We start from the raw sequence: 17,037 nt of genomic DNA, 5'->3' as shown, positions 1-17,037 counted from the left end.
CTCCGGATCCCTGCTCCGTGCTGTGCTGGCAGGTGATGGCAGGGGGCAGGTGCTGTTCCTCATTATTCCCTGTTCCCGATGCCCAGCTCACCGGTGTTAATCCCACTGTGCTGGAGGCAGGATTTCAGCTTTTTTCAGAGGTTTCTGTAAATTCACAGCTCTGTGCTTTTGTGGCATCTCCATGAGACCTGGGGAGGCAGAGGGAGAGGGAATGATTCTCCTGGGTTTTGACAGACCAGTTGTTTGTGGGGATTGCTGCAGTTACCAGTTCCTGGCTCATCCTGGCTTGGATTGCCAGGATTGCTAAGAGGGGACCTGGATGTTGCAGTCCAGAGCTGCAGTTTGGAAAAGGAGCAGTTCTTTCCAGGTGTGTGTGACAGTCTGGCCAGCACCGAGGCTGAGCATTGTGGAGGATGCAGGCAGAGCTTAGTCCTGGCCAGGTTCTTCCAGCAGCCTCTTCCACCATCTGCAAGGAACAGGGACAGAGGTTTCCAGACACTGCTCCAGTCCCTGCCCCTCTGTTCCTCACCAGAAGGGGCAAAGATCCCTGGAGGCAGCAGTGTGGTTGCATAAGGAAGTGTCACATGAGCAGGAGGCTACAGGAGAACAAATGAGGGGTTTTACGAGTGTTCTCAACTCTGACATGGTGTTATTATCTGAGGGTTTGTCTCCCAGACTCAGAGTTCCAGAGGAGGTTACAGGCTATAAAAATACTCAAGAGAAGTGAGTTCTTTTCTCTACTTCCCCCAGCCCAGGTGTGTCAGGTGGCATCACCTCACCAGCCCCACCAGCAGCACCAGTACTGTCCTGTGCCTCCCTCCAGGGAGTGATGGGGAGCTGCTGGCCCCATGCTCTGCCTGTGACTGCCCAACAGCCTGAGGCTCTGGGCTTTGGGGTGACTTGGGGGTGAAAAAACTCAACATCAGCTATCAGTGTGCACTGGCAATGGCAGCCAGAAACCAGGGACAGGACAAAGAGGAATGGGTTCAATCAGAGAGGAAATTTAGGTTAGATATATTGGGAAGGAATTAGTCTCTGGGAGGGTGGGCAGGCCCTGGGTCCCTGGAAGTGTCCAAGGCCAGGTTGGATAGGGCTTGGAGCATGGTCTTGCCCATGGCAGGGGCTGCAATAAGATGAGTTTTAAGGTCCCTTTCAACCCAAAGCATTTCGTGATTCAGTGATTCCATCTGTGTTTGAAAGGCCATTGTTCTCTTTTACCTTCTTTCCAGTGCCATCCTTTTTGTCTTGGCTTTCTCTGTCCCTGGTCCCCTCTTCATTTAATTCTGTAGCATCAGCCTCCACCTTGGCATAGCCGGTGGCCACCCCCAGCTTCTGACCTGAAATGGGCTGAGAAACTGCACTGGCCATTAGCAGTGATTGGATACATTGGTACAAAACACACTGCAGGGACAGTTTGTTCAGTGTTGTCAATAACTCGGGTATCTTCAGATTTAGTGAAAAAAGCATATTTAACATTTTTCTTCCCTTTCTTCCCCACAAACTAATTGTGCTTCTCATGTCACTGGTAAGTCACCAGCCGGTCGTGACTCCTGGTGCCACCTGCTGGAGGCTCTTTCCTCTGTGGAATCTGATACGAGATCATTTGCTAAATAGTGGGAAAAAGGCTTTTATAGTTCAAAAGAGCAAGACTGATCTGGGTTTGAAGGGTGACAATGCAGTATTTGGCTCTTTTTTCACGGGAAATTTGATTCCCAGTGTGGGTGGGTTTTTTCATACTTTCCTGGAACTTGGTGATCTGCTTTTAAATGTAAGATAATATTATAGAATGATTTGGGTTGGAAGAGACCTTACAGACCATTTCATTCTATCCCCTGCCATGGCAGGGACACCTTCCACTATCCCAGGGTGATCTAAACCCTGTCCAGCCTGGCCTTGGACACTTCCAGGGATCCAGGGGCAGCCCCAGCTTCTCTGGGCACCTGTGCCAGGGCCTCAACAGCCTCCTAGGAAACAATTCCTTCCCACTATCCCGTCTATCCCTGCCCTCTGGCAGTGGGAAGCCATTCCTCCTTGTTCTGTGCTTCCATCCCTTGACCAAAGTCCCCCTCCAGGTCTCTTGGAGCCCCTTTAGGCACTGGAAGGGTCTCTGAGGTCTCTCTGGAGCCTTCTCCTCTACAGGTGAGCACCCCCAGCTCTCCCTGCCTGGCTCCAGCACAGAGGGTCTCCAGCCCTCAGGGCAGCTCCATGACCCCATAAAGATAAGAAGTAAATGTAGAGATAAATTGCACAGGTCTGGAGTCCTTTCTGACCTCCCATTCCTTTCTCCTGTCCTTTCCTGTCGAGTGCATGGCAGGATGTGAGAGATGACTTGAAAGGCCAAGGATAAGGATTCCAACATGATTCAGTGTGGCACGGCAGGAGCGTTGTGGGAGCAGCTGCCTCACTGTGGGAATCACATCTCAGCAATGACTCCTCAGTGCTGGCATTCAGCTTGGCCTTCTGATGTGTGGGTGTCAAACCTGACTTAATTCTGGGCTGGGAAGGAAATCTCTGAGCAAAGGAAAGCCTTGGGCAGGTATTCAGAGCTCTTCTGTAGCCAACACAATTCCTGAGTGGCGGAAGGAGGGGGATTCCCAGCTGGGGTGTGTTGTGGGAGATGTTTAGATAATCTCCAGTTGTGCATTTGTTGGCATTTGTATTTCACCTGAGGAGGAGAAAGGTTAAAATTATTGGCTGCTGAGGCAGGTGAGTGGTACCAGGACAGGAGTGCCCAGGGCTGAGCCCATCCCTGGTGCCAGTGTTTAACTGTGGGTAATTCCATCCCCTCTGTGGGGCTGGAAGAGCACAGCAGAGGCAAAATGTGGGCAGACCAGAGAGATGTTGGTGATCAACTGATCTTTTATTGGAGACACCTGAAAACTTTGAGGAAGGGTCTCTTCTTCCATGGAGATCCCAGAATCACCGGTGGGAGCATCTGGTCCTGTTGGAAAAGATCTTGGAGCAGGACCTTGTTCAAGCCTGGCTGCTTGACTTTTCCCTCAGATGCCTCCTGTAATGTCCCTCAAGTGGAGCAAAGCTGGCAGAAGGAGGTGCTGGTTTTTCCTGGTACTTGGAGTGTTTGCATCCTGCCTCACCTTCCAGGCAGGACCCAACTGGATTTAGAGGTGTTTTCCTCTACAATGATCTCCAAACACTCAGGTTCCCTGTGAAGGATCTTCCCCAGGTCCTTGAACCACAATGACCAAATCTGTTTTCCTTCAGCTCTCTCCTGTGTTCCCCTGAGGTGTGGGTTTTGTTTGTGTGGCTTGTGGGGCACAGGCTGCTGTGTGCTTATGTGACAAGTCCTGGGTGCTGTGTTAGCAAGTGACCAAAGGAATTTGGTGTCTCCCCCTGATGCTGAATCTGGTTTCCAGCAGCTCTTGGAAAGGGCACAAAACAGAGGTTGGCAGGGATGGGTACAGACTGGGCACTGGCCTTGGGGGTCTTGATTTTTTCCCCCTCTATGTTCACACTGGAGCACATTCCTGTAAATTAAACTTCTTAACTAAATTTGTATAAGTTAAATTTCTGCTCTGGGTTGTTTCTTCTTTGCTGCAGGTGAGACTTGTGGAGGAACAAGAAGAGGCTGAGCTGTGATTGAACCAGGAGGGTTTGGACGGTGTCTGAGGATGGTGAGTCCGTGTCCTATTTCCTCTCTGTCCTGTCCAGCGATGGACATTGAGGGGCTGGAGCGTGTCCAGGGCAGGGAACGGAGCTGGGAAGGGGCTGGAGCCCAGGAGGGGCTGAGAGAGCTGGGAAGGGGCTGAGGGAGCTGGGAAGGGGCTGAGGGAGCTGGGAAGGGGCTGAGGGAGCTGGGAAGGGGCTGAGGGAGCTGGGAAGGGGCTCAGCCTGGAGAAAAGGAGCTCAGGGGGCCCTTGTGGCTCTGCACAAGTCCCTGGCAGGAGGGGACAGTGGGGGGGTCGGGCTGTGCTGCCAGGGAACAGGGACAGGAGGAGAGGGAGCGGCCTCAGGCTGGGCCAGGGGAGCTCAGGGGGGATTTTGGGGACATTTCATACTGAAAGTGCTGTCCAGCCCTGGCACAGCTGCCCAGGGCAGAGTTGGTGTCCCTGTGCCTGGAGGGGTTTAACAGCTCTGTGGAGGTGGCACTTGGGGACATGGGGCAGGGGTGGTCTTGGCAGTGCTTTGGGGATGGTTGGACTCCATGGTCTTAGAGAGCTTTTCCAACCCTAATGATTCCATGATTCTGGTCTGTCTCTTTCCTCTATGGGTGGTCTTGTTCTTTGTGTGTCCAGATCTTGTACTGCTGCTAAATGCAGGAGAAGAAATACAAGAATGAACAAGAAGAATGGAACAGTATTGTGTATTATATACCATAATAGAGAGGATTTATCACTGTCATCAAGATGCTGCTAATAGGATACATTTACCCCTAAACCTCTTATTGGAATATATTGGGAAAAAAAGTAAATAAGACTGGAACCCCCTTCTGTCTCCCTGAACTACTGACATAGTCATCCAGTTTTTGTGGCTTACTGATTTATTTTTTCTTTAAAACTCTTCTCATTGTGTTCTTCTGTCGCCTCTCAATGAGGGATTTCACACCATGTTAATAACAGCTCTGGTGCCACCAAAGGAGCAGAAATTTCACAAGAATTAGTCACAGAAAAATGTGGTAGCAAAGAATCTGAACCACATCCAAAGCAGCCAGATTGCTGATAAACTCAGATAAAGGGCCTCTAATGCCTCCAGCAAGAAATAACCCAAAATATAAGGGATCTGCTGGGAGGAAAAAAGCTGGAGACTGGGAATGTTGCAAGATCTGCTGAGAGTGTCCTGAGTGGGGTAGTTTGAAGGGGGTGATTTGCATGAGGGCTGTGGGTGGGCAGAGCCTGAACTTGCTGCAGTGACATGGATCAGCACCAGCTTCGTGGTGTTGTGGGGGAAGGGGTGCTGAGGAGAGCTGCAGAGACAAAGGGCTGGAAATTCAGATTGAGAACATGAAAATTTTGGCTAAACATGTTAGAAAAAAATAAAAGATAAAAATCTGGCAGAGTGCTCGAGGAAATGGTGATGTCTACTGAGGGATTGACCCCGATGTGTTTTGTTAACTACTGGAATAGGAAAGGAAATGTGCTCTCTGCATGAGTGGAGCTCTCAGCTCTAGTAGTTACACACAGCATTTTGTTAGGCAATGTGGGTATCTGCAAGGCAGAGAGAGAGTAAATTTTAACTTTTAGAACAAGATAAATGATGCGAGTCTCTCTCTTCCCCATCTCACCTGGAAAAAAAAATCTAGATAACCAGTTCCTAGCTTGGTCTTCACTGAAAATAAATATTCAGAGCTGGAAGGATCTAAAGTAGAGTATCCTGATGGCCCCTCTGCTGCTGGAGCCCCTGGCTGTCAGACAGAGCTTCCCTGGCTCCTGCTGGCTTGCTTCTCATGTCCTGGAATTCCCTTCCCAGGGCAGTCACCTCCTCCTGCCAATTTTTGTGTCGGTTTTCTCCAGCTGGAGGCGGATCAGGGCAGTCTGTGCAGTGTCAGTGCTACCAGGGACACGGCTGTGCATGCAGATTTCTGCCAGCCCTTGCCTTCCCTCCCCTCCATCTGTGGGGTGGTGCCCTGTGCTGGGGAGAGGAAAAGCCCACCCTAATCTATAGAAGGGATGGGTGTGGTGCCTTCTGCCTAAGGAGAGAGTAATTTTATTTGTGATGCCAAAAAGAAATAGAGGCTAAAGCTGTGCCAGGGTTGGGAAGGGTGTACATGTCTGTGGAAGGCTGAGTCAGGTTGTGCTGGCAGCTCCCTGCAGTGAATGGGACCAGTTTTTCTCTTAGAATCATGGAATGGTTTGGGTTTGATGGGACCTGGCCAGGTGGGAATTACCTGCTCCCTGGCCCACACTTTCCCAAACTTGCAGAAAGCTGGACCAGCCACTGGCAAAATTATTCATTTCAGGATGCTGACTGGCTCCAGACCACGAGAGAGATTTCAGCATCCTGACACCTGTCCCATGCTCCCAGTGCAGATTCCTTGGGCAAGTGGGGCCAGATGTTCCCTGTGAACCCTGTGCTGCAGGCTGGGCTCCTGGTGCATGCAGGTGTGTCTCCATAGGGAATATCATCTCCTTTGGAGGCTGCAGGATGGGCCCTTGAGTGCAAGTCCTATCTTTGCCAAGCCCTGGGGCATCTCCAAGCCTCCAAATCCCTTCTGGGACCTTCAGGAGAAGGCTGCAAGTTGTTTACCTGCAGTGTGGATCCAGGGATGCCTGGAGGGGTGAGAGGAGCAGCACAGGAACAGTGGGCAGTTCTAGTGGGAAGGGAAAAGGGACGAGTCACTGCCAGCTGCCCTTAAGAACACACTGCCCACGTTCTATTCAGCTCTTCTTCCTCAGAATTGAGAAATACTTGGAATGGTGGTTGGGAGATGAGGAGGGAGGTTTCTCTCTCTGCCTACATGAACACGCACACGGAGAACACTCAGAGGAGCCCAGTTCTGTGAAATAACCTTCTCTTCCTCAGTGGTGTGTGACAGTGGAACAGAGCCCAGCTGGGGAGGCATCAGAGGTGGCGTTTAGGAAATCCCCCTGGCTAAGCCAGCTAAGGAGCCTGGAGTACTCTGCAGTCCTGTGCTGGGCTGCCCAGCACCACTCCTGCCTTTGCCTGAGTCACTGGAGGGAAAGGAGGGCAAGTATTTTGGGAACTCTTAAAGGAAGTGAAAGCAGAATCAAATCAAGTTCCTCTTGAAAGTCTGTGAAGCCACTGAACTTCAGAGCAAGGTTTCTGCTCCGCACCAGGCTCAGTGCTTGGGCAGAAGTTTCTAAGTCATGTGTGAATCTTTTTCTGATACTAAAAGTGCAAAAATACTTCAGTGAAAACAGAAGTTCTATTTGTGGATGTTCAGTCAGCTTAGGTTGGAAATTCAGAGTACTGATCTGACAAGCAGCCCTTTAACTCTGCACAGCTGCAGCTTAGGGGGTTTACAAAGGTCTTTCTGCAAACAATCCCTGTGCCAGGCCCTGAACTGAGCCTTGGCCATAAAAATTTCACTGTGGGTTGGAGCAAACCTCTTACCTACCTTGACTGTGTTTTTGTGTGTTAATAAACTCTGGTCTTGTGCTGTGTGCACTCAAGAGCAAAGTGTGCTCACACTCCACCCAAGAGACTCCCGGACTTCAGCTGTTCCCCAGACGTGCTGTGTTGTTTTTCCCCGATACATGTCAGAAAAATAATAAATATTGGCTTTACAATGTTTATAGCCACACTTTCTCTCCAGTATAAAAGGTTCCTTCAGCTGCTCTGGTTCCTCAGCATTCTCTCCAGTGTCCCAGGCAAAGGTCACCTGCAGGGAGCATGGCACCTCTCCTGTCACTTACATTTGGCCAAGACAAATCCGTAACCTCATCCTTAACCCTCTGTCCTTATGTGTAACCCTCTGTTTGTGTCCTTAACTATCTGTACCTGTATTTTGGTTTGTGGGTGCCAGCTGGTTCAGGTACCCCAAGGATGAGTAATGCCTGTTATCCACCCACTGTGCTCCATGTAAATGGTAGTGGGGCAGAGCAGGGGTGAAATGGGATTTCATGGCTTATCTCCAGGCGTGGCTATGCGTTCTTCTTTTATCCTAAGTAGTAAAGCTGGTGTAACCATGAGTCCATGGGATTGTTTTGTTAGGAAGGGAGCTCATGGAACTGAATTTTGCTCTGCGAGTGACAGTGGGCAGCATGTCTGGGTGTCACAAAGCTGTCCCTTTAGCTGAGGCAGCTCTGAATAGTCTAACCCTGAACAATTTTGCAGAGAAATGCTGAAGTTTTTTATGTGACTCAAGAAAAACCCTTTGAGATCCCATTGGTATTGCTGGGGAGAGCTGTCTGTGGTGTCTTTGGGGCAAACAGATCTAAGAGGAGCTCAATGGCTACAGGCTGTGCTCTGTTTGGATTTGTGTTCTGGGAGCAAAAAGCTGGTGTGATTTGAGCCATTGAGATTTGAATCATTGGGGACTGATGGTCAGGTTTTAATTTTGCATCTTAACAAAGAGATTCTCCCTCTGGTTCAGTGATGGGGGCATGTCCTGGTTTAGCAGCAGCTGATGCTAGAAATGGAGATGGGCTTGCCCAGGCTCCTGTGGTTCCTGGGATAGGCTGTGACCTGGGAGCAGTTTGCTCCTGGGCTCCATGAACAGCAGGTAGTAAAGGTGAGCTTGTAAGGGGCTGGGGTGGGGAGGTGGGTGCTCAGCCACAGCTTGGTTCCCCACCTTACCCTGTGTCTGAGCACTGCCAACGGGAGCCGAGTGTCCAAGGGGTCAGCGAGAGGAGAGATAAAGCAGGACAGCCCTTTTATCCTCATCTCCCTGTCCAGGCACAGAGGGCTACAGGAGAGTAGCGGGCTCAGGGCTGCAGTGGCAGGTCCTGGCTGAGCTGGGAGCAGAGCCGGGGCTGGGGGCTCGGCATTGGGGTGGAGGGGTCAGTGCTGCTGTGGGGTCGTGGCAGAAGGTTCCGTGCCGGGGTGCAGGGATGGGTGAAGGGCTTGGTGCCAGGATGGGTGGGGGGCCCGGGGCAGAGGGCGCGGTGCCGCTGCACGGAGCCGCCTTCCCGCTATTGTTCAGTACAATACCTGCGGCAGGAGGCAGGTGTCGGCAGCAGCAGCGCCGGGAATGCCGCTCCCAGCCGAGGAGCCCGTGCCCGCGGCCCCGCCATCCCTCCACCCGCTCCATTTTCTGTCTCGCCCGTGGCGGAGACGCTCAGATGGCAGAGCCGGGCTCGGCGGCCCTGGGAGGGAGGTGGAGTCTGCCCGTCCTCCGCCCGCCCTCCCTCCATTGTCAGCGGCGGCGGCAGCGGCACCTGCTCGGGCCGCCGGCGGCCGGGATGCTCCTGCCCTTCCCGGCGGAGCGGGGACGCTGCCGCAGTGCCGGGGCCGCAGCTCGCAGCCGGAGGGAGGAGATGCTGCTTGTGCCTGCCCGGCCCTGCTGCCGCCTCGGGAAATGAACATGAGTCTGCCAGGCCGCGTCTCCTGCTCCATGCTCAACTGCTTTGTAAGTGCTGCTTTTTATACCCCTTCTCTCCTCCATGGAAGCAGAGCCGAAAGCCAGCCGCGCTCTCCATCTCACATGCTGGTGGAGGCATCCTCTGGATCTGCGGGGGCAGAACGGGGATCCCCCTCTCCCAGCTCCCGCATGCTGCCGGAGGACACCGGGGCCGTCCCTGCTACCCTGGCCGGGCCCAAGGGCACAGCAGTGAGGCTGAGCCCCGGCAGGCCCCGGTCACTGTGCTGGGCCCCACAGGCTCTGTGCCCTGCCTGGAGCTGGGCAATTATCCTGTGAGAGCAGCCGAGCCCCGCAGAGCCCCGCGCCCCCTCCCTGGCTGCGGCTGTGCAGGACCCTGACAGGGGGCCTGTGCTCCGTGCCTTTTATACCTCCAGGAGAGGGGGTTTGCTGCTCTGACCCTTCCTGCAGACCCACCCTCATCCCCCAGGCCACTCCTGGCCATATGGGCTCTGAGGGCTTCAGGAGGCTTGTGAAGAGAGCAGGGTGCTGACCCCCACCCTGCCGGTACCCGGGGCTGGGCTGTGGCAGAAGGGGATGCTCAGCCTCTGCCCGCCCTGTGCCGCAGGTGAGGAGGGACTCAAGGACACCCAGGCGGGTGGAGAGCTCAGGCTGCCCTGTTCCAGTTCCTGCTGCTCTCTGGGATTTCTCTGCAAGCTGCACAGTGATGATGGCAGAGGATCTCTGCTTCCTGGCTGCCACACCGACACGCGGGCACACACCTTCCCTTTGTGCTCTCCTGGGCTGGAGTGAGCCCCCCCCGTGGTCCCCAGTGAGCATCAGCTGCTGCTGGAGCCGGGGTGTGCCCTGTGTCCCTCACAGCGTGGTGACAGGGGCAGTGCCTTTGCCTCCAGCTGGGGCTGCCTCTGAGTTTTATGAAGGCTCTAACAGCATGTTACATGTGTGCAGATTCCTTGGATGTGGGGTGGGAAGGGTCTGGCTGCCCCTGCCTAGGGAGCACCTTACCTCAGGCCAGGCTGTTCCTGCAGGTGCTCAGCCTCTGTCAGTAACACGAGAGGATTCAGCATCATTTTAAATATTCCTGAGCCAGAAGGATTGGGATCTCCTTTCTTCAGGCTGAAATTGGGATTCTGGCTTGGGTGACATATCCAGAAGTATGTCATTTTAAAATATTACTCAGTGCTTACAGAACACAGTGTTTCCTGGTAAATGCTAGAGCCTAGAGCTAGAGGGTAAGCAGCCTTCTGAAGAAAACATTCCCACACCAAATATATGTGGAGTTAGCACCATCCTGGACTCCCAGTGGTGAGCATCTGCAGCTGAATGTCAGAACTGGCACTTCTTTGGGCAGCAAGTCAGTGATGTGACACGGCCTGGGTGAGGGCTGGTGAAAATTTGCACCAAGAGTTCACGCCAGAGCTCAAGGAGCATTGGGACAATGCACTGAGACACTTGGTGGGATTTGGGGTGTCCTGTGCAGGGCCAGGAGTGGGACCTGATGATCCTTATCCCTTCCTGCTCAGGATACTATGATTGGATGAGTGAGTGAAGATTCTCATGTTCCAAACTGAACACTCCACTTGTCAAGAACGGCATGTGCAGGTTCCGTGTGACCTCTCAGACCATCCTGAGGCCTCTGTGGGTTTTCTGGAGTGTCCATCTTAGCAGGCTGGACATGTCCAGCTGCCTTGGGCTCGGTGCTGGCACCAGTCAGTAGTGCCTCTTGTGAACTATGTGCACTGGGATGCAGTTGTTGTAGGGTTGTAGGTTGTTCACAATTGTATCTTCTCCTCCAGAAAATTCAGGCTCTTCCCAGATTTTTTTGGTGTGAAAGTGAAAATGAAAACTCCCAAAACAAAGCAGTTCTTTAAGAGCAGGAAGAGTAGGCTGACACTGGACTGTAGATGGAAACCCTCTGTGTCATGGTGTGTTTGCTGTGGTGTCATGGAGCAGGTAATGGGAACAGCTGATGTGACAAGTTACTGTCACATCAGTCCTCTGTGGCCAAGGTGTGTCTGCTTGGCTTTCCAAACACCGTTCAGCTGGGAGAGGCAGGGCTTGGAGGCTTCAGCATTCCACTGTGCTGTGGGCACTCTGCAGCAGCCAGAGGAGCTGCTGGGGTACGAAAGCAGAACAGGCATTTCCATGCACAGGTATCCCCAGGTTCCTGGGGTGCCAAGAGTATCCAGCAGCTTCAGTTTTTGGCTTTCACAGCATGTGCTGGCTGAGGCTGACTGACTGTGTGCTCTGTTTGCAATGCAGGGTGAGGAAGGCCCTCCCAGTTTGGAGTACATCCAGGCCAAGGACTTGTTCCCCCCGAAGGAGCTCATAAAGGAGGAGGAGTCTCTGCAGGTAAGGAAGTAAAAACACTGGAACAGCTCTGGGATGTGGCAGGCTGGACTCTGCAGAGCAGCTCTCCAGCCCAGTACATCCTGGAGGCCGTGGGCAGGCCGGTGCTGGGGGCACATTCGGGGCACAGGTCCCTGTGCATGTTCCCAACCCCTGGAGCTGCTGCAGGGCACGGCCAGCCCTGGGTGGGAATGTGCTGCTGCCTGCCCAGCCCTGCAGCCTGAATGCAGGGAGGTTCCTGGGACAGGGGGAACGTGGGGGCCGTGCTCTGTGCAGCCACAGCGTGCAGCTGCACTCTTGCTCTCCCCTCAAACACTTTGCTCCTGGCGTTTTCCTGCTGCACGGTGGCTGGAAGAGGAAACCTCCATATGGAGCCAGCCTCCTGCTGCAGAAAACCCTGGGAAGGGCCCCAAGTGCTGTTGCTGCTGTGCAGCAAGGGCAGCATTCCCTCCTGAGAATCATTGCTTCCTTAACAGCATCCAGTGCTCGTTGTCCTCCTCCTGGGGCTGGAGCCAGGCTCACCTTGTTCTTGCTGCTGCAGTGTTGGAGTTTGTTCTGACACTGTCACTGCCTTGGCAAACAGTGCTGGGGAAAGCAAGGACCGAGAGCTGCTGGCTTGAAGGAGCAGCCACAGGCTGGAGAGTTGTGCAGGGTCAGGGCTGTGGCTTTGGGGGGCTGAAGCTGCTGAGGCAGCTCTGAGCTGAGACTTCTGGAGAAGAGCAGACACTGCCTTAGTTTGCTGTGTGGAGAAGTAAAGTTCAACCCTCCCAAGGGTAATTTGCCTTCAGTAAATTGTTAATTTATTGTAAAACAGAGTGTTCAAGGCCAGCTTGGATGGGGCTTGGAACCTGGCCTGGTGGAAGGTATCTCTGTCCATGGCAGGGTGTGGAACTGGATGAGCCTGGGTTGGGATGTCACTCCCAGCCCAAACCATTCCAGGATCCTGGGACTCTAGAAGGATCAGTTGATAACAAGCTGTATTGAGGCACCTGCTGGTTTATTCCAGGATTCCTCTCCGTTGGTTCTTGCAGCCTTATCCTTGCTGTTCTGTCTCCCTTCTGTTGCTGTGTGAAAGAGCCACGTAAGCAGGAGAGACATATGCCAGATAAAAACAGCTCTGGCAAGCGTGCAGAAATCAACTGCAGAAATAAAGAGAGGATATTCTCTTAGGCAAATAATTAATATTTTTCAAAAGTGTTCGGACAGATGCCAGGCTAAGGTGGTTATTTTTGTTCAAAGAAAGGAGAAGTTCTCAGTACAGTTGTCACTTGAAGTCTGAAATCCAGGAAATTCAGGTTTTTATACTCAAGCCATAGAAACAACTTTGAAATAAAGAGAAGGTGGTCTGACTTGTACTAATTACAGTGTAATGAATTGTGTAATCAGCTGCCCTGTCTGGCAGGTTTCAGCTCTGGCTGAAATGATAAATTGTCATGACATTTTTTGCATAGTTGGTTACCGACATCACCTGGTGTAGGTTGCATTCAGGGAGCAGGAGGAGCCTGATCAGCTGAGGACAAAGGGGCCTGGTGAATTTTAGGCTGTTCTGCCTTTTTTTTTTTAATATAAGAAAAGTCAAACTTGACTGTCTGCAAGGATCCCCTGTTTTAAAAATAACTGTGACATGTCCAGACTGATGGGGAAAAACAGACACTTGATTATGGAAATATTTTTAAAAAATTGAATACAGGTAACTTTAATGAAGCTCTCTTGCAGTTTAATCAGGACAAGCTTCCTCAGTCATATAAATAACTATACACAGAGAATCCCTGAGAGCTTTCTTAGCAGGAACTGGGTACAATTTTGGTTCATCTGCTTACCTGGATGGTACTGCTGAGTCTCATGGGCTGCTGAGGGCCCTCCATGTTTAAATGGCACAGCAGGATCACAGAGGTGACACTGCCCTGGCCCAGAGGCTTCTGGTCACTCACAGAATCCCAGAATCACTGAAGTTGGAAAAGACCCCCAAGACCATCAAATCCACTGATCATCCCCACGTTGTCACCGAGCCCAGAGCACTGAGTGCCACATCCAGTTGTTCCTTGGACACCTCCAGGGATGGTGACACCACCACCTCCCTGGGCAGCCCCTTCCAGTGCTTCCCCATGGTACTGGGCTCTTCCAGGAGCTGTGCAGGGCACTTCTCTCTTCTCTCTGAGCTGTGCTGCAGTCGTGTCCCTCCCATGCCTCTTGTGCCAGGGCTGCCTTCCCCTCTCCAAAGAGCAGGGACCATCAGTGCCCCTGTCCCCAGGCCAGCCCTCGCTGCCGTGGCACACGGGTGATCCCTGGGGAGGGGTCTGGAGCGGGGCTGGGCAGTGGTGCCGGTGCTGTCCGTGCTGCTCTCGGGTTTTCCTTGCTAGGAATGGTTCCTTGGGGCTGCACTGTGGAGACAATGGGAATTCCAGTGCACAAAGTGCCTGTGTGAGCTGACGTGGTGCTGTCTCCCTTCCAGGTGCCGTTCACTGTGCTGCAGGGTGAGGGGGTGGAGTACCTGGGCCATGCCAATGACGCTGTGATCGCCATCTCCAACTACCGCCTGCATATCAAATTCAAGGACTCTGTGATCAATGTGAGTCTGGCTCTACCTGCAGCACCACCTCTTGCAGGGTTTCAGACCAAGGAGGGGTGGGAATACCCTGTTCCTGGGGGCTCTGGCACAGGAAGGTGTCTCTTGGAGGATGCTAGGCTTGGGAGAGCAGTTGCTATTTTACTGCTGTATTTAAGTGTGAGGATGGGATTTTCCTTTGGATAGTAATTAGGTCTTGCCTTTGCTATTTTCTTTAAATTCAAGCAATAACTTTGGTGGTTTTAAAGCTGTTGAGTTTTCTTGTAGGCCAGTTTTAATGAGACTTCTCACCAACACAGGCAGTAGGAGCTTGAGGATTTCTCTCACTGCCTTGACTTGCTGTCTCTTACTGCAGCTGCTGTTTAGCTCAGTTACCTGTGCTTGGCTGGATGTGACTGAGTAAGAACCTGGCCCCAAGTGGGATATTACTGAGGGAGAGAACAGAAATCAGAATGATAATCATGGAAGAGCTCTGTGCTGACTCATGGAGCTCCATAACCCTGGGAGTGGGACTGTAGTTCACAGAAGCAGCTCGTGACTGGTGGAGCTGTGCTGGAGCGTGAGGAGCCTGCAGGCACGGCTGCTGGGGCTGCTCTGGCCTGTGGTGTGCCTTGTCATGCCCTACATCTGTCCCTCCCTCGCAGGTGCCTTTGAGAATGATGGAAAGCGTGGAGTGTCGGGATATGTTCCAGCTTCACATCATCTGCAAGGACTCCAAAGTGATCAGGTATCTGGTTTATTGCTGTGGTGCAGCTGCTGCAGGCTGGGGCCAGCTCTGGTGCTGCTGTTGGAATTGAGCTGTCCACAGTCAGGGTTCTAACGCTTGGAGCTGTGTTCCTTTTCCTGGCTCAGTCCCTGCTGAGGGTGATTTGCCTTTGGGTTTGCAGGTGCCATTTCTCCACCTTCAAGCAGTGCCAGGAGTGGCTGAAGAGGCTGACTCGAGCCATTGCCCGCCCTGCCAAGCCCGAGGACCTCTTTGCATTTGCCTACCACGCCTGGTGCTTGGGGGTGTGTGTGGATGAGGAGGATCAACACGCCCATCTCTGCCGGCCAGGTGAGCTCCTGGCCAGCAGCACTGCACTGCACTTCAGCTCTTGTTCATAATCTCTGGTCTCAGATTCTCCTTGCTGGGTCATGCTGTGTCTGGCCTAGAGATCCAGCTGATGGCCAGAGGCTGCTGGATAAGAGGCACAGTGAAAGGAATTAGTTACAAACACAACAAAGAACTTTCTGACCCAGCGACACAGAAGCAGCTTTTCCCTTTCTCCATGTGAGAAAACATCCCATAATTAAGTTCTCACATCACAGTGGTAGAGACCTCAGGCAATCCTGTCCTGGAGTGGTAAACAGCATCAGTTTTGAGGCAGCCTAATTAATATGAGCCCATCTGAATCTCTTCTCCAGCACCCAAAAATGCTGTGACATTTCCAGGATCGGTCTGTAGAGAGCTCTGGCTCATCCTCACACGGGCACAAATCAAGTCTTTGAGTCCATGAAGAGAAAACCAGAGCTGTGCTGGTGCCCTCGTGTGGACTGGGAGTTTCCCTTCCCTGGAAACACAAAGTAGTTCTCTTGCAGTTGCTTTGTCTTATTAATGACAAAGCTGTTTAAGAGTGGAATTAAAATGAGTGAAAAACCTGGCTTTAGGCTGAAAAATGAGCTGATCCTAGAGGAGAGCAGCAGTAGCCTAAATGGAATGTCCAAAGACAGGCTAGATCACAGGATGGGGTTCAATAGTACAGGTATTCCAAGAGAAGCTGACAGGGGAAAGGTAAGCTCTGTGTCCTTACCATGCCCCAAACCCCAGCAATCAGAGATATTTGCTGTGTTTCCTTTAGAGAAAGTGTTCAGTATAAATAAACTCGCCTGTGCAAGTTGTTGCTGCAGGATAGGGCTGAGGTGAAGAGTTTGCAGTATTTATTTACTAACAAGATTTGATACTGGAGCAACAAAGGCATCCAGAATTTGTGAGGCAAGGCTAAAACAAGAGAGAGGAAAGCCTGAGTCAGTGTCTGAGAGCAGTCTGGAGGAAGGAACTGCCTGGGGTGGGTGCTGAGTGCTCCTTGCCATAGGGTTCCTGACATTCACTGGGGTGGAATGGGATGAGCTTCAGGTCCCTTCTGACCCAAAGCCTTCTGTGGTTTTGTGACTGTCCAGCCCATGGCAGTTGGTGTGGAGTTCCACAAACACATTCAGATTTCCTCTGTGCTGTCAGTAACCCCCTGTGCTCCTCTCCTCAGGGGACCACGTGAGGTTCCGGTTCGAGATGGAGCTGGTGAGGATGAGCTTCGACCTGCAGAACGCCTGGCGCGTCTCTGACATCAACAACAACTACAAGTGAGTGTTCCATCACCACGCTCTCCCCACTCTGCTCTTGCCTTACCTTTCCATTGGTAACCCCTGTGCAGAGCAGGGCTGAGTCAGACCCCAGCCAGTCCCCCCTTCCTGGCCTTCACAGCCCCCAGGCAGAGTAGAGTATGAGCCAGATCCCTCTGCTTTCTGCCTTTCACATCATGGAACTGAGAGGGAATGCAGCCCAAAGATCAGAGTTAGCAGGAACTGTAAATGCTGACTCAGGTATAGTTTACAATTGGTGGCTCTAATTCCTGTGGAAGACATTTGGGATCTGGAGGTCCAAGTGCAGCTTGGGAGGTTCACAGTGTGCAAGGGAAAAGAGCATTCCCTGGGAACATGGTGGTGTGCTGGGCACATCCCCAGCACTGTGGGGTTAAATTTCAGGTGAGTCAGTGTTGGAGGTGGTCTGTGTGGACATTGGGGTGGAGATCTCTACAAGGTTTTCCCACTCTGACAGTGGAAGAGACGTTTTGTCACCAGTCAGTGTTTCCAGCCTGCCTTCTATTCCTGCTGGAGCACAGGACTCTTGGAGAAGGACAGCTGCACTGCTTGCAGCCAATGGGATTTCAGACTTTCATGGACATACTCATTTGTGTGTTCCCCATAATCCTGTTCTTGAAACCACTGGTATCCCTCAGCCTTTCCTCTCTGTCCCAGCCAGTCCAGGCATCCCCATCACCTGTGGATTGAACAGTTCAGGTCACTGGTTTCCTGTGGAGACCATGAGAAGCCTCAGATACGCTGGACTGGGGAAATCCCAGTTTTGGAGCTTGCTGCCTGAAGAATCCAGGCCACAAGCACTAAATCTGGG

General features: G+C 52.4%; 1 protein-coding gene across 7 annotated transcripts in view; it reads left to right on the top strand.

The window, feature by feature from the left end:
* Window positions 1-17,037, top strand: part of MTMR4 (myotubularin related protein 4) — a 49,817-nt gene that overhangs the window by 14,438 nt on the left and 18,342 nt on the right. For 6 of the 7 annotated variants that reach the window (XM_015646787.2, XM_015646789.3, XM_015646790.3 and 3 more), the window contains 6 exons: window positions 3,559-3,632; window positions 11,219-11,308; window positions 13,758-13,874; window positions 14,516-14,598; window positions 14,759-14,925; window positions 16,112-16,208. In XM_015646787.2, coding sequence (XP_015502273.1) covers window positions 3,630-3,632; window positions 11,219-11,308; window positions 13,758-13,874; window positions 14,516-14,598; window positions 14,759-14,925; window positions 16,112-16,208 — 557 coding nt within the window. In that variant the 5' untranslated portion in view covers window positions 3,559-3,629. Of the gene's footprint in view, window positions 1-3,558; window positions 3,633-8,817; window positions 8,987-11,218; window positions 11,309-13,757; window positions 13,875-14,515; window positions 14,599-14,758; window positions 14,926-16,111; window positions 16,209-17,037 lie in introns of those variants that run through there. The other variant, XM_015646786.2, reaches the window with a different exon arrangement.

Source organism: Parus major, chromosome 19, assembly GCF_001522545.3.
Source record: "Parus major isolate Abel chromosome 19, Parus_major1.1, whole genome shotgun sequence".
Classification (NCBI taxonomy): domain Eukaryota; kingdom Metazoa; phylum Chordata; class Aves; order Passeriformes; family Paridae; genus Parus; species Parus major.
Note: the sequence above shows the minus strand (reverse complement) of the source record. Positions and strands in the feature narration are given on the sequence as shown.